This window comes from Lutzomyia longipalpis, chromosome 2, assembly GCF_024334085.1.
Source record: "Lutzomyia longipalpis isolate SR_M1_2022 chromosome 2, ASM2433408v1".
Classification (NCBI taxonomy): Eukaryota; Metazoa; Arthropoda; class Insecta; order Diptera; family Psychodidae; genus Lutzomyia; species Lutzomyia longipalpis.
In genome coordinates, this window is record NC_074708.1 from 1,905,699 (window position 1) to 1,921,882 (window position 16,184).

At 43.8% G+C, this 16,184-nt stretch overlaps 6 protein-coding genes across 6 annotated transcripts; 3 read left to right on the forward strand and 3 right to left on the reverse strand.

The window, feature by feature from the left end:
* Positions 1-276: 276 nt before the first annotated feature.
* LOC129788544 (probable NADH dehydrogenase [ubiquinone] 1 alpha subcomplex subunit 12) lies at positions 277-1,052 on the reverse strand. The gene is made up of 3 exons (XM_055824721.1): positions 865-1,052; positions 573-750; positions 277-507 (listed from the first exon to the last, which is right to left on the reverse strand). The coding sequence occupies exons 1-3, from the start codon at positions 954-956 to the stop codon at positions 355-357; spliced, it is 423 nt and encodes a 140-aa protein (XP_055680696.1). The 5' UTR covers positions 957-1,052; the 3' UTR covers positions 277-354.
* A 235-nt stretch (positions 1,053-1,287) lies between these two features.
* Positions 1,288-2,737, forward strand: LOC129788545 (uncharacterized). Its single transcript, XM_055824722.1, has 2 exons — positions 1,288-1,455; positions 1,521-2,737. Exons 1-2 carry the CDS (start codon positions 1,309-1,311, stop codon positions 2,568-2,570), a joined length of 1,197 nt encoding a protein of 398 aa, XP_055680697.1. The 5' UTR covers positions 1,288-1,308; the 3' UTR covers positions 2,571-2,737.
* Positions 2,738-2,777: 40 nt separating this feature from the next.
* On the forward strand, positions 2,778-4,728 carry LOC129788547 (DNA-dependent metalloprotease dvc-1). The gene is made up of 2 exons (XM_055824725.1): positions 2,778-2,951; positions 3,022-4,728. The coding sequence occupies exons 1-2, from the start codon at positions 2,781-2,783 to the stop codon at positions 4,594-4,596; spliced, it is 1,746 nt and encodes a 581-aa protein (XP_055680700.1). The 5' UTR covers positions 2,778-2,780; the 3' UTR covers positions 4,597-4,728.
* Positions 4,729-4,793: 65 nt separating this feature from the next.
* Positions 4,794-6,778, reverse strand: LOC129788548 (tether containing UBX domain for GLUT4). The gene is made up of 4 exons (XM_055824726.1): positions 6,556-6,778; positions 5,736-6,488; positions 5,303-5,657; positions 4,794-5,224 (listed from the first exon to the last, which is right to left on the reverse strand). Exons 1-4 carry the CDS (start codon positions 6,637-6,639, stop codon positions 4,848-4,850), a joined length of 1,569 nt encoding a protein of 522 aa, XP_055680701.1. The 5' UTR covers positions 6,640-6,778; the 3' UTR covers positions 4,794-4,847.
* On the forward strand, positions 6,739-8,482 carry LOC129788549 (rabenosyn-5). The gene has a single exon (XM_055824727.1). The coding sequence runs from the start codon at positions 6,816-6,818 to the stop codon at positions 8,247-8,249; it is 1,434 nt and encodes a 477-aa protein (XP_055680702.1). The 5' UTR covers positions 6,739-6,815; the 3' UTR covers positions 8,250-8,482.
* LOC129788546 (CAD protein-like) lies at positions 8,323-15,958 on the reverse strand. The gene is made up of 6 exons (XM_055824724.1): positions 15,400-15,958; positions 11,777-15,333; positions 11,612-11,716; positions 10,947-11,537; positions 9,011-9,955; positions 8,323-8,513 (listed from the first exon to the last, which is right to left on the reverse strand). Exons 1-5 carry the CDS (start codon positions 15,839-15,841, stop codon positions 9,032-9,034), a joined length of 5,619 nt encoding a protein of 1,872 aa, XP_055680699.1. The 5' UTR covers positions 15,842-15,958; the 3' UTR covers positions 8,323-8,513; positions 9,011-9,031.
* Between the last annotated feature and the right edge of the window lie 226 nt (positions 15,959-16,184).

The following is a 16,184-nucleotide window of genomic DNA, read 5'->3' on the forward strand; positions in this document are numbered from 1 at the left end:
TTCTCAATTGATTTTCTAACAACACATCGGTGTGGAGATTTGCAAATTCCATCAACGCCGAAATGTGAAAATTCCACAAATGCCTGATTGATTTGCTGAAATATCCGGCAGACCATGGGCAGTTTATTGCATCTCAAACTTGGTATGAGAATCATGTTGTTGCCTGCAATGTGGTTTTAACAGAGCAGCAGCAGCATATCGAGGGCTACATTGTAAAAACGGCTAAGTCGGTTCGGGTCCCATACAGGAGATTGAATTATTCAATCTTCGGACAAAGAATTTTCCAGGGAATTTATTGATTTCTAGCAAAAACAGAAGAAAAATCGGAAATGGGCTTATCCTGCTGAACATCTACTACTGCTTCTTGCTGGGATCCCATGCTTCGATTTTAGGTCGTGTAGTGGAGTACGGCATGTACTGCCCAGGAGTTCCGGACATATTTTCCGAATGATCAACCATCCACTTGTATTTTGGGCGGGATCCATCACGATCCGGTGGAAGATCCGTCTACAAAACAAAAAAAATACAATGAGATTGGGTAATATTTGTCAAGGAGCAGCTGGTGTAGGTACCTTGTAGTGCATCCAGCCATACCATTCAGCTGGGATTTGAGAACCATCGTAATCCAATCCATATGATGGAGAATACTCAACCCATCGATTGCGTCCGTAGAAAAAATATGGGTTCTCATAGTACTTATTGCCATACTTGTCTGTACCCACCAGACGACCTTCCTTCAAATCATCCATTCTACAAGAAAAAAAATAGCCCCGGGTCAGGAAGATTTTTTCTTTATTTTCTTTTGCGTATTCAAAACAATATAGATTGAGGTTAGGGTGTTACATAAGCAAATAATTTACTCACCTGTACATCTTGTAGATACTCGCACGGATGCCCCCATTCTGCTGGATGATCCTGAATATCTTGGACACTTTGTCCAGTCCAAAAAAGGACATTTCAATTGAGAATTTTCACGATTTTCTGACCAGAAAAAATTTATTTGTGTTGATTTCTAAAGTCCACTTTCTCAACACTAGCGTCACTCAGCGGTTGATACGCGAAACAATGGTCTTTTTGGCGCGAACGCGAAAAAACTAACATTTTAATCTTTTCTATCGAAAACGTAATTATTTAGGTTTCTGGAGCCCCAAGGGGCGCTCCGGAGAACACGTGAGAGTTTTTTGGGGAAATTGGGAATTGAAATAGCAGTTTTTTTTTTAGGAATAATGATTTTTTTTTTCCAAATTCGCTGGTTCAAATAGCAAATATCGTAACTTCCGTTACATACGATATTTGCTGTAGGAATAGATGATAAAAAGAGACCGCGTGCGCTTTGTTTTTGTTATTTTCTTCATGGAAGGAGCAAGAAAATCCCCCAATTTAATGTCCTCCGGTCCCCCTGGGCAATCCCCCGGAAGTACAAATAGGAAAAGAGGCGGATCAAGATTCAAGAAGGTTAGTTCTCGTTTTTCATCTTCACTGAAATTGGAGAAAAATTAATTCCTGTTTGCCGGTTTTAGTTCATCACAAATCCCGATCCGGTGGATGAGCTCGGAGTTGTGGGCAGTAGTAGAGCTCGAGATGACTACGTAGAGTACGAGACTGCATGGAATTACACTCCACGAGGGCGTGGAAGGAGTAGGCATGACGTGAGGAATCCCTGGAATCTACCCGAAACATCGAGACGCCCTTCGAGGGATCGAAGCAGGAGTTTAGAGAGGAGAAGACGGGAAAAAGAAGAGAGAAGATCAGGGAGAAGTATGAGCAGATCAGTGGGTAAGGATGACATCAGAGACTGTGGGAATGGTTATGAGAGAGACAAAATTCCCCCTGAAGATGATTGGGATAAATGTCCCGACGATGGCCTTGGCAATCTTCCATCTAACCACAATTTGAAGCCATTGAAGGTAATTCCTGAATTTCAATTGAGTGCACCACCCATTCGGGATGCACTCGTGGACTCATCTCAGGTGCATCACCCTAAAATTGAACCTCCTTGGAGGGAGGAGGAAGTATCTAATTCTGCGGACGAGTCGACACTCGTAATGGTGGTTACGGATGAAAGTAGCCCCAATAAGCAACTCAGCAATGAACATGTGAAGATTGTACGGAAGAAACTCACCCGGAAGCTCATGAAGGCAATTACAGATGGGACTGGGGTTCAATTTGAAGCTCATACCTACGATGGGAAGTACCTAAAGTTCACCTGCGCCAATCAGGAGACGTGCGATTGGCTTAAGAGTGCCGTTTTGAGTCTTTCCAAGCTCTGGGAAGGTGCCTCACTGGTTGCTATGATGGAAAAGGACCTCCCCACGTATGCACGGGTAACGGCATTCATTCCCGGAAAGGACATCACTCAGGAAACCTGCCAGACAGCTTTGGCGGCTCAAAATCCCCAACTTGGCATTGCAAAATGGATGATTTGGGAATTTGTTGAGGACAAGGAAGCCAAAGGATTTAATGCTGTCTTCGGTGTACCTGAGGAGTTTATTCCCAAGATTAAATCTGCCAAGGATAAAGCGTACTACATGTTCTCCAGAATTACCCTAAATCACGAACAGGACAAATAAGTTTTCCTTCTCAATTTTTCTTTTATTATTTTCTTTCTCAACCTATCTACAGGCCATTTTGCAATTTGTTTTTAAAGGAAAGAAAATAAATTTTCTTTTTAGAATTACATTGATAGAATTTATGTAAAAAATAAAAAGATTGTGAATAAAAGTTTTCTTTGAATTAATTTTCCCGCGCATTTTCTTGAACTTCAAAATCTAAGTGAGGTTATGTTAATTTTATTTGTAACTGAACGCGCAGCAAAAGTCTCTTCATCCGTGTTCTTCCTGGACTTCCTGGATTTTCTTCTCATACAAAACTTAATTTATAATTACAAAATGACTCTCCTTTCGGATGAGGAGGTGGCACGAGAGCTGGACAGAGCAATTAATGGGAATCAGGTGAGATATTTTCTTCAATTTTTTCCTCTGAAGACATTTAAAATTCATTTCTGGAAATTCTTTGTTTCAGTCTCCTCCTGACCATTTGAGGATTCCTGGCTATGAACCAGCCAACAATGTCCGTAGTTCCGCTCGTGCTGATCTCAATTCAACGGCGTGTATCGTTGACAGTGAGTGGGAATTGCTGGATCCCACTCCGGATGTTCAGGCACTCTTCCGGGCCTTCGATGAGCGCTTCTTTAAGAAGAACCTCCAGTGCGTCCAGCTGGAATGGAGCAAAAAGATGTACAATTGTGCGGGGATCTGCTACCTGCGCACCAATAGATTGGGAAAAGCATGCACAATTCGCCTGAGTGAGCCACTGCTGAAGCTACGATCACGGAAGGATCTCATTGAGACGCTCCTGCATGAAATGATTCACGCCTATTGCTTTGTTCAGGGCATCCGAGAGGGAAATGGTGGACATGGGCCCACATTCATCAGCATTATGAGGACAATAAATCAACGCGCTGGCACCAACATCACCGTCTACCACAGCTTCCACGATGAGGTGGAACTGTACAGGACACACGTGTGGCGATGCAATGGTATTTGTCAGCATCGAGGACCCTTCTATGGGTACGTAAAGCGTACAATGAATCGCGCTCCTGGCCCCTCGGATTACTGGTGGATTGCGCATCAGCAATCATGCGGGGGAACTTTTGAGAAGAAGAGTGCTCCAGAAAAGCCCCAACGAGCTACTGGGAAAAAGCCAATAAACACATTACCCAGCACAAGTCGAGATATTCGAACATACTTCACCCCATCGCCAAAGAAGAACCCCCCAAAGCAGCAGGAGACACCAGAGGAGGTAAAGAATAATGTCCGGGAGGTGTGGAATAAGAGATTTGCCTCAACAAGCCCCCAAACGAGTGTTCCGGCAACGAAGAAAGCAAAAACATCAGAGGAGCTTCCCAAAGATTCGTGGAAGCAAATTGATGATGAGATCTTCATTGAGGATCCCGAGATTCCCGTTATAACGCTCGATGATTCCCCGGTGGTGAAGCCTACGAGGAAATTACAAACTCCAGCGGAGCGTCAGTCTCAGATTAAGGAAGAAATCCTCGAGTCAATTCGCACCAATGGCGATGAGAATGATCCGAATGATGTCATTGAATTGATTGATGATGAATACAATGATGATGATAAATCTACGGTTGACATCCTTCTGGATCAATCTGTGATCGATGATCTCTTCGGGAAGGACACCCTCATGGAGGATTTTACACGGAAGACTGACACCGCCAGCGATAACATCACATGCCCCGTTTGTCAGCTCTACCTACCACGTGGTATGCTTACAGATCACATGGAAGGCTGCTTGGGGATTATGGAGCACATTGAGTACAATCCAAAGAAGATGCCACAAAAGAAGCACAGCAATTCCTCACCAGCTGCTGCCTCCAAATCACTCAGGAAGCCTCGAGGGCCTCGGAAAGATTCCTCATCAAAAGAGATTGTTTCCATCTCTTCATCTCCACCATCACCCGTTCCTGGCGGATCCAGAGTCCCTTGTCCAGTGTGCAGCAATCCCATAGCTGAAACTGATATTAATGATCACCTAGATCTCTGTCTAACACTCTCAAATCTCGATGATCTTCAGTGATCTTCAGTGATAAATTCCCTTTCAAATTAATTAATTTTTAAACTTTAACTTTGTTTTTTTTAGAGAGCCGCATTGTGCCATTATAGATTTAAAGGAGAGAGAATTAAAATTAAGTTTTTTCTGTAAAAAAAATCTATTCTTTTCATTAAATATCCCCGGAAATCCCTTTCCGGAAGAAAATACAAAAACAAAAATTATTAAGATGAAAAACAGGTTGCTTTGTTTTATTAGAAGATTTATCACAAAATCTTTCACTTTGACATTTTAAACCATTTGGGAACCGTGCTGGCTGTTGAACTGGATGATGAGGCAGTAGAAGATGATTTTTGGAAATTATCCGGAATTCGTGGCTTTTGCAATGAACTTCCCGAAGCTCCTGCCATTTCGGCATCCTCCTGCCCATCCTTCTTCCCCAAAACACTGCATGGAGAAAGACCACGTGATCTCATTGCCAGGAGAATTGCTGCATCCGGTGAGGTGAGATTCTGCAGAAGATCACCACGGAGAAAGCTCCCGGTGTCTGATTTAACATCCTGTTCCACACCAAAGTGAATAACAGCCTGAGGGACGCATTGAAGCTCAACAAGACGAGAATTTGGGGGTAAAATCTGCTTAGGAGGTGTTGTGACTGTGAGGGGGGAGAAAGACATTTAAAGTGAAGTAAAGGATATTCCAGAATCCCCCCCAACAAAGATCATCAACTTACAGAGATAAAAGGCAATTACGGGATTCTCCAAATGCTTCCTGACAACATTTCTCACGCCCTCTATGGTGTCAATGGGATTAAATGTTGCCTGGAGGACATGCCGATCGGGGAATTGAATCCTTATGATGGTCTTCTTGTACTGCAGCAACTTCAGGACCTTCCTATTGTTCTCCATTTCACGCAATTGAGCCGTCAGCAGGGGTGCATCATCGAGGGATTTAGCTTGATCCTTCAGATCTCGCAGCAAAAGACGCACATCATCAATTGTGAGGTCAAAAAAGGAATCCGGAAGATCTCTTTCCTGCATCCTCTGTGTGGAGTCCAGGGAAAAGATCACTGCATCGTGTTCTCCGATCTAGAACAAAAAAATTAAATAAAATTTCCCAGAAAAGCTAAAAATTCTCAGAGAATTTTCATTTCCAAATAATCTTACAATTCTTATCTCTTCCTCCAGTCTCTTCATCTCTTCAGCACTCAAAGCTTCGGATTTTTCAGGCTTTTCCGCTAATTTTGTGGATTTTTCTTCGAATTTGGATTTCTTCATTTCCGGACTATCTTTTCCCAAAATTCTCTCCTTGGGTAATTCTTCCTCATTTGCCACGCATTGTTCCTCATCAACTTCCATTGGCTGTTGCTCCACCACCTCCGTACTTTCTTCTTGAACCGCCAAAACCTTCTGGACATTTTCCCGAGGATTTTGTGATTTAGCAACTTCTACAGGAGCCACAGGGATGGGTTTTGGTGCAAGTACACTTGACACATTAGCCTGTACCCTGAGCTCTTCGGGATTCCGCCGCAGGAGCCGCAACATTGCCTTTCCACTCGTCAATCCCAGACTTTTAAGCGTTGTCGTTGCAAGTTCTTCCCCAAAAACCTCCTTTCGCATGTAGATAACCACCAAATTCTTCTCATTCCCCACCCCATCAGGACAGAGCTTCCCCAGAATACCCTCAATAGTAGTGGCAGGTGTAAAATCATCCGATAATCGCTCCCCAGACTCCATTTGCAGGACAATGTGAACTTCAGCTTCCTTCCTTGCTGTCTGTGTCTCCTCCATCTCAAGGAGGCAATTATTGGGTAGGCCTGAGAAACGAAACATCCCTGACAAGTCCACAGTTTTATTGTGATGCCTCAGGATGTGCTTGTTGGGTTCTAATTGGAATTTCCGGCAGACTTGTTCAAGAACCTGCAACAGTTGTGAAACTTTTTATTACTCACACGGGCTTCTCATAAGAAAAAAGTCTCGATTTCACCTCAAGAAGTGTCGTGTTGGGAGTCAATTTAATAATCTGCCTTCGCCCATTGGGCGTGAGAACTGTGACTGATTGATTGGACATTTTTACAATAATTAATTCACAAGATATTTGCAGAAAATTCTCCACACAGAATGATTTGTAAGTTTTTTATTGTTGTTGTTTATCACACGAATTTGACAGTTCATAACCTCAAATTTCGTCTATTCCGGAAATCCCGGAAGTTCTGCCTGCTGAAAAGAAAACAGTGATAAAAAGTTATGGCCAGCCTCCTGGATGATGGTGATGGGGAAATTCTGGAGGGATTCCTTTGTCCCATTTGCAAGGAGGACCTAAAAACCCCGGAAAGGCTGACAAATCACGTTGAGACGAAACATTCCGAGGAGCAGGACATTCTCAAATCTCTCAAGGAGATTTTTGGTTTTGCCCGGAAAAAAATTCTCAATCTCGATGAGTCACCTGATTTGCCAAAGACCCTGGAGAATAGCTTGAACATCAAACCGAGTATCTTCTCCATTGGACGAGTGCAGCAGCCCGTGGAGGAGATTATTCAGGAAGTTGGGGCAGACTGTGATCATATGGCGTACTTCAAGGCTGTACGGAATCCCCGCCTTGAGCGATACGCCACAGAGACGAACAAACTCATCATACGTCTGCATAAATTGCTGACAGATCGTCCACGGGATCCAATTCAGCGGAAAATGCATGAACAGGAGCGTGTTCCATGGCTCGACGGGAAGGCAGTTAAGTTGTGTCCCAGCTGCGCTAAGAGCTTCCACCTCACACGTCGCCAGCATCACTGCCGCCTCTGTGGCTCCATCATGTGTCACGACTGTTCGCGTTTCCTGGACATTGGGGCTGCTGAGTGCCTGCTCAATCCCTCTGGCGACACCACACCCACTGACATGGAAGCCCGTACGGGGAATCGAGATTTTGACATCAACACACTCCGTATTTGCGAGCACTGCTTGCACTTGCTGGAAAATCGCAAAGAAATGCAAGATCGCACCACATTCCGTCCACCAGTAACGCGTCTCTACGATCGTGCCCAGGAGCTTAAGCGCGAAATCACTCCAGACATTCCCATGTACCGGAAGATCGTCACAAGTCTCTACGAGGGAGATTCAATCTTCACATTGGCCGACGCAAGTGCCCTTCGGAGTAAAATTGGGCGTGTAGCTGAGCAAATAGATAATGTCAGCAAGGCAATTCTCTCCCTTCCAACACCCCAAGGAAGTCGTGCTGAGGCACTTAAGAAAGCCCTGCGCCTTGCATGTGTCACATACATCAAGGAGGAGATGCTGTCACTGCCACAATTGCCGCTTGAGGAGGAAATTGAGCGTTTGCAGCGGAAACGGCGTGAAGAGACGGAAATGCGCATTGAGCGTGAACGACGCCTAGCAGCTGAAGCTCTCGAGCGGTATGAACAAGTCAATTCCATGACCAATGATGTGGCACGAGAGACACAATGCTCAGCTACGGGATCTGCCGTGACGAGCTTGGACAACTGGAGTGGGTATCGTGCTGATACAAGTGGTGGGCCCATGGCGGATCCTCTTGTGGAACAAATCAACATCATCAAGGGGTACATCAAGCAAGCACGGCAGGCTCTGCGTTTTGAGGAAGTTGCCACGCTGGAGATGAATCTCCGGGAGCTTCAGCAGGAATTCTACAATCGCCAGCAAAATGTTTGATCCACCACAGAATGTTCCTCCAGCTCTTTTCACCTTTGAAGGCATTTTTTTTCCTACTTTAACTACATATCCCTTTATTTTTTTTTTTTTAAGGAATAAAGGGCACGTTAATTTATTTAAAAAAAATATTCAAAAGCATTAAAAATATATTACTTATTACAATTTTTAGCGCCAAAAATTATTTTCTTTATAATTATTTTGTGTTGAAAAATAAAATACAAAAATTTATTAAATTTCGAGTTTTTCTCTCTTGATTTTTTAGGCCTGCAGTGAAATAACGAAAATGAAAAAAATAAATAAATTAATAAAAAAAAAATCGTTAAAGTTCTAGCAAATTGAAGTTTGTACCCTTTTCCTTCCCGGAATGGTTTGATGTGCTTCCCGGAAAGTGCTATAAGTGGCTGGAAGTTGTGTAGTCATCCTGCCCATTGCACCAGAATGTTTCTAAAGGATCTTAGGAACATCCTTTTCAACACCCGGCTGATCCTTGATGTCATCTTTGGGTCAAAATTTAAGTTTATAAAAATACTTCATGCAATTGCAAAGAAGACTTCCTAAATGGATAGATTTTAACCCCTAAATGAAATCAATGATCAGCCGGGTGTTGAAAAGGATGTTCCTAAGATCCTTTAGAAACATTCTGGTGCAATGGGCAAGATGACTACACAATTTCCAGCCACTTATAGCACTTTCCGGGAAGCACATCAAACCATTCCGGGAACGAAAAAGTGTATAAATTTCAATTTGCTTAAAGTTCTTACCAAATTAATTTTTTGCATTCTTTAGACATCTGTTCCCATACAGCAGGAAAATCCAAAGCGAGACTTCCGCTTAGCCGGAATAGGTGTTGACTCATCAATTAATTTTGAATCACCCAAAGGTTCAACTGCCTCAACATCCACCAAACAGCCTTTTGGTGCATTTTCACGAACATTTTGACCAAATCCCGGCTTTGCTAGTACCTCATCATCCACAAAAACTTCCTCCCCGCGCAGCACAACACGATGCACCTTCCCGCGAATCTTCATCCCATGGAATGGTGTCCATTGAGATTTGCAGTATTTCGTGAATTTGGGAATTTCCCACGTTTCATCCATGTCCACCTCAACGTACGTATTTGGCTGATCGGGTAAGTTGAAGATCTTCTTCGGGTTGAGGTGGAAACGCTTCACAATATCCTCCAATGTGAGGCGTCCTTCGGAGACGGCATTCAGCAAAAGGGGGAGGATTGTCTCGAGAATGGGAAATCCGGGAAGACCATTCTCTGATCGTGTCTTCTCCTCATACGTATGCGGTGCATGATCCGTGGCAAAGATATCAATCACATCGAGATTATCCCAGAGAGCCCGCTGATCTTCCTTGCTACACAACACAGGACGTACTTCGGATAATTTCTCACCAATTCGCGGAATATCTTCGCGCGAAAGGAATAAATGGTGCGGACACACCTCACACGTGACCTTTAAACCCTTCTCCTTGGCAACACGTATCAAGTGAATCTCCTCCTTACGCGCCACGTGACATATATGTATGGGACGATCAACAATACTTGAGAGAAAGATCATCGTTCCAACGGCCATTATTCCTCCGTGAATCACCAAAGGAGCATTCTTAGGCCACTTCTTTGCATATTCATGCCATTCAATCATGTCCTTTAGCATTAAATTCGTGGACGTTTCATTGAGGTACATCTTCAAAGCAGCCGCCTTGAGGAAATTAATTAAAATGTGATAAAAAAAAAGTTAAGATCATGAAAAAGAAACTTCAAGTTTGTAAACTCATTGAATAAACTTTTCTTCCCGGAAAGTGCCATAAGTGACTGGAAGTTGTGCAGTCACCTTTCTCATTGCATCAGGAAGTTTCTTAGGGATCTTAGGAACGTCGTTTTCAACTCCCGGCTGATCATTGATTTCATTTAGGGGTCAAAATCTGTTCATTTAGGAAATCCTCTTTGCAATTGCGTTGTTAAAATTTAAATTTTAAGTTAAAGGTAGCAACTTCAGAGTGGTAAAGAAAGAAGAAGGAAGAAGAAGATTAGTCACGTTTCAGCAAGTAGAGAAGATTTTTCATTTCAACATTTTATTAGTTTGGGACGTAAATATTGAAGTCAGAAATAAGAAGATTTAGAAAAGAAATAAGTAAAATTTATATTCCATGACAAATAAGCGGTAAAAATAACCAAATTTTAAAACGCTGGCGAAAGACAGAATAATAATTTTTTCTATGGTTTTTATAAACTAAAATAGAGGAATTATGATTATTACAGAAGTAGAGGCGATAAGAAAGGATTGAGGGCTCAAGTTTAATCTAGGAGGGAAAGAATTCCCCTAGTGAATAAATTATATGTCCTAGTTTGAATATGTTTCAAATGTCCTTTTTAGGTCCAAAATTATAAGGCTTGAAGCGTCCTTTGAAAAAGCCCGATTGGCACTGTATTTGAATTATATTAAAATAAATCTTGTTCGATTCAGAACATGTGTAAACTCAAATTTAGACCTAAAGATGAAATCAAGGATCAGCCGGATGTTGAAAAGGACGTTCCTAACATTCCTTAGAAACTGCCTAAAGCAATAGACTACACAATTTCCAGACACTTATGGCACTTTCCGGGAAGCAGATCAAACCATTCCGGGAAGAAAATCTGAAGTTGCTCATGAAGATTCTTGATCAAAAAAAAAAATTAAACCCTTTACTCACTTCTGAACTAAATTCACTGATTGTATCAAAATTATTTAGTGAGGCTCCCACGAAGATCGCATAGTCGCACCTTGCATTGGCTTTTGCCAAATCTTTTACCATCTCAAAGCTTTTCTTATCAGTCACACAGGGATTTGTATTTGGCATGGCGAGGATCATTGTTATACCTCCGGCAAGAGCAGCAGCTGTGCACGTCCTGTAGTCCTCCTTATTTGTATTTCCCGGCTCACGCACGTGCGTGTGCACATCAATGAAACCAGGCAGCTGACGGAGCTTATTGAGACAATCTGTATGATGCCTGAGTAGTGGAGCCTGCCCACCACACTGTCTTAATGCCTCAATGAACATTTTGGCACATTTTACATCCGTTATTAGAGGAACTGAATGATCAACAGCTAAACGACGTGTTCTGTAGCCGTGTGTTATGAATGAGGACACACGACGTGCTCCACCACCACTCATTGGAATATTTATAACCAAATCAAAATTCTCACTTGATAAGAAGTCTGATAATTCCTTAATTTCATCCACATCAGACTTTTGCTCACTGCATGAAGCCACTGAATCAAATTCCCATCGAACGGGATTGATCTGAATTCAACAAAAAAAAAATCTCTTTAAAGCTCTGCAAAAGATCCCACCACTTACTTTTAGAAAGATCTTACCTTAATACCCTGCTGTGAATAGAAATCTGCAGAATCCATTGAGGCATACAACTTATAGCCCATTTCTTGGAGCGTCTTAACCGATGGGAGTAACTCCATTTTGTGCTAAAGAAAGATTTTTCTTTTAATTAAAAAGGGACATTAACATTGAAAATTTCTACCAACCCTGTGTCTTCCAATGCTCAAGAGAATGGCTTTCTTGGGGATTTTAAAGCCAGTTGAGAGCATCCCTTTTAGGTAGGCCTCATAACGATTATCCCCAAAGCATGCCACCTCCCCGGTTGACGCCATCTCAACACCAAGCATCACATCAGCCCCCGCAAGACGAGAAAAACTAAATTGCGGAACTTTCACGCCGATTTTCACGGATCCTCTAACAACGTCAACCGGACTTACAAGTTTATTCATGATCACCTTTGTTGCCGTTTCAATGAAATTATGCCCGAGTGTCTTTGAGACAAATGGGAATGATCGTGAAACACGAACATTGCATTCAATCACCTTCAGTTCATTATTCTTTGCAATCAGCTGCATATTCATCGGCCCAGACACATCCAGAAGTTTTGCAATGTCATTCGCAATCTCCCGGATTTTTGCGAGAGTTTCATCATTAATATCCTGCGGCGGTGTCACGAGGGTGGCATCCCCCGAATGAACGCCCGCATTCTCAACGTGCTCCGAAATGGCTAAACAGAGAATCCCCCCATCACGTGCCACTGCATCCACATCAATCTCCTTGGCCTCCATGATGAACTTGGAGATCACAACGGGATGATCTTTGTTAACCTCCGATGCAGCACTGAGGTACGCCTCGAGATCTTTGTCCGAATGAGCAACATTCATTGCAGCTCCCGAAAGGACATAAGACGGTCTCACCAAGCAAGGATATCCAACTTCTTTGCAAAACTCCAAAGCTTCATCGAAATTTGTCAACTCCTTCCAACGTGGCTGAAGGATTCCCTTCGTATCCAACGCCCGGGAGAATTTAAAACGATTCTCTGCTTTATCAATTTTCTCTGGACAAGTTCCAAGGATTCTTGCATGAGCTAAAAACAAATTCATGGCGATATTATTAGGCTGTTGCCCACCCATGCAAAGAATTATCCCATAAGGTTGTTCCATCTCATAGATATTCATGACAACTTCAAAGGTGATCTCCTCAAAGTAGAGTCGATCACACATATCGTAGTCCGTGCTCACAGTTTCGGGATTATAGTTTATCATGATTGTCTTCACATTCATCTTTCGCAACTCCATCAGGCAGTTCACAGCGCACCAATCAAACTCCACAGAGCTCCCAATTCGATAAACTCCCGATCCCACGACAATTGTGTATCCTCCAGGGAATTCCAGATCAGCTTCCATGCCGTGGTACGTCAAGTAGAGATAATTGGTGGCTGCTGGCCACTCTCCAGCCACCGTGTCGATTTGTTTGCAAAATGGCACAATGTTCTTCTCACTCCGCAACTTCCGGACAGCCAGCTCCGTACTCTTGATCGCCTTGGCTATTTGCTTATCGGAGAATCCCATCTTCTTTCCCTTCATCAACATCTCCCCGTTGAGACTTGAGCTCGACTGCCGCTCCAGGAAGGTTGTGTAGTCAATGATTCGCTTCATTTTCTCCAGGAAAAATCGATCAATCTTCGTCAATTCGTACAGCTTGTCCACGGAGTAACCTGCCTTGATGGCCGCTGCCAAATGGAACATCCTCTTATCCGTGGGCTCCATTAGTTCAGCATCATTTACGGGCTTCAAATACGGATCAAAGCCCGGCACTGAATCATCCACCATTCTCAGGGCTTTCTGGAAGGCCTCCTCGAAGTTCCGCCCAATTGACATCACCTCACCCACGCTCTTCATGCTGCTGCCAATCTTCCGCGTGACCCGGGCGAATTTCGATAAATCCCAACGTGGTGCCTTCACGACCAAATAATCGAGACTCGGCTCAAAACAGGCCGTTGTGACGCCCGTCACGGAATTCCGTAGCTCATGCAGAGACTTCCCGAGAGCTAATTTAGCTGCAACATAGGCCAGTGGGTACCCCGTGGCTTTGCTGGCAAGAGCTGAACTCCTGGACAGACGTGCATTCACCTCAATGATGAAATACTCTTCGCTGTTGGGATTCAGAGCGTACTGAATGTTGCATTCACCAACAACGCCCAGATGCCGAATGGCCTTCAGAGCGCAAGTTCGCAGCATATTCCATTCGCGATTGTTGAGCGTCTGACACGGTGCGACGACAATACTCTCGCCCGTGTGAATCCCCAGAGGATCCACATTCTCCATATTGCACACCGTTATGCAATTATCAAAGGCATCGCGAACAACCTCATACTCCACCTCCTTCCACCCACGCAGGGACTTGTCAATGATTAGCTGACTGGAGTGAGCCAATGCCTGATTAGCCAAATTCCGGAGTTCTGCTTCATTGTTGGCGAAACCCGAACCTAAACCGCCGAGAGAAAATGCAGCACGAATCATCACAGGATAGCCCAATCTCTTGGCCGATCGGAGGCATTCCTCGACGTTGTGAGCAATCTCCGATGGGGCAACTTTCTCCCCAATCATCTCCATGTGCTGAGCAAAGATTTCTCGATCTTCAGTCATGATAATCGACTGAATGGGCGTCCCGAGAATCTTCACATTGTACTTCCGGAAGATGCCCAATTTATCCAATTCAACGCCACAATTGAGCCCAGTCTGGCCACCGAAGCTCAAGAGGACTCCCGAAGGTCTCTCCGCCTTGATAACTTGCTCAACGTATTCCGGCGTAATGGGCAGGAAGTAGACTTTATCCGCCATCCCCTTGGACGTCTGCACCGTTGCAATATTGGGGTTGATCAGGATTGTTTGAATTTTCTCCTCTCGAAGAGCTTTTATTGCCTGTGAGCCGGAGTAATCAAATTCTCCCGCCTGGCCAATTGAGAGTCCTCCTGATCCCAAAATGAGGACCTTTGTGGGTCTTTCGATTGCATCTGGCATTGGGGAAGACAATGATGCGATCAATTCATCCTTGGCGCATCCTACTTTGCCCTGAATTCCCTCCTGAACGAGCCGGAGGAAGACATCAAAGAGAATTTCCAAATCTTCAGGGCCACCGAAGTGTTCGGGATGGAATTGAGTGCTGAAATAAGGCAGAGTCTTGTGCACAATGCCCTCATTGGATTGATCATTGACATTCGTGAAGAGAACTTCCCAATCCGCCGGAAGGGTGTCCACATCGACGGCATATCCATGATTCTGGGATGTCATGAAGCACTTGCCGGTGTCGTGGTGCAAACACGGAAGATTCACGCCACGATTCCCGTACTTCATCTTCTTCGTTTTGCACCCAATGGCCAAGCTGAGTAGCTGATGCCCCAGGCAGATGCCAAAGATTGGCTTAACTCTCTCCGAATTGTTGAGGAACTTGCGAATGTTCTCAATGGTCTCCTTGCACATTGACGGATCTCCTGGCCCATTGCTGAGGAATAATCCGTCAAAATTCTTCCCATCGATGGGATGATTCCACGGGACGACATCAACTCTTGCTCCACGTTTAGCCAAGCACCGGATCTGGTTGAATTTCAATCCACAATCAATGGCACAAATGCGAATCTTCCCGTCAGGATTGAATGTCTTCGGCGCCTTCAGGGAAACTTTATCCACCAAATTTGTTGCATTTGGGTCAGAGAATGATGCCTTTGGGGAACTTTCATCGGCCTTCCCTTGTACAATACGCCCTGAATTTCACAAGAAGACTCATATTAATTAAGAGTCCTTCCGGGAAGAATGACAAAAGTACTCACCAAGCAACACTCCGGATTCCCGAATCTTCTTGGTCAGCAATCTCGTATCAACGCCACTAATTCCGGGAATCTTCTTGTCCTGCATCCACTCATCCAGAGTCTTTGATTTGAGCCAGTGCGATGGGGCTCGACAGTACTCACCCACCACAATCGCAGCACAGTTGAAAATGGACTCAAAGAACTCCAGGAGGCCCCACTGGTCAGTCTTATTGTCACACGGAATGCCGTAGTTCCCAATGAGGGGGTACGTGAAGACGAGGATCTGTCCCTCAAAGGAGGGATCAGACATCTGTTCCGTATAGCCCACCATGGAAGTCGTGAAGACCACCTCTCCGTCCACATCGCCGAGAAAGCCAAAGCTCTCCCCGTGCAGGATAGTCCCGTCATTAAGCACCAAATTACACACACCCATGGTATCCTCAAAGTCTTTTCCACAAGACATTTTAGGTAAAATAATTCACAAAGAAAAAGATTTTTCTGCTTCCACTTTTCACTAAAAAAATTGTTTCCACGCACAAATTCAAATCGCATACCGAGATCTGTGGGCAGATCCTGTACAGGATTTTCCCAGGAATATTTTCTTGAGTTTTTTCTTCAATTTTAAAAGGAAGAATTATAAAATAGGCTTTAAATTAAGTAAAAAAAAATCATTTTTCTTTAACATTTCAAGCTCAGAAATTCCAGATTTAAACCCTTAATGTCTGCAAAGTCATTTAATCTCCACTCAAAGAGATGAAAGAGCTCTCTTTATTAAATTAGGATCAATAATTATCTGTGAATCCCCG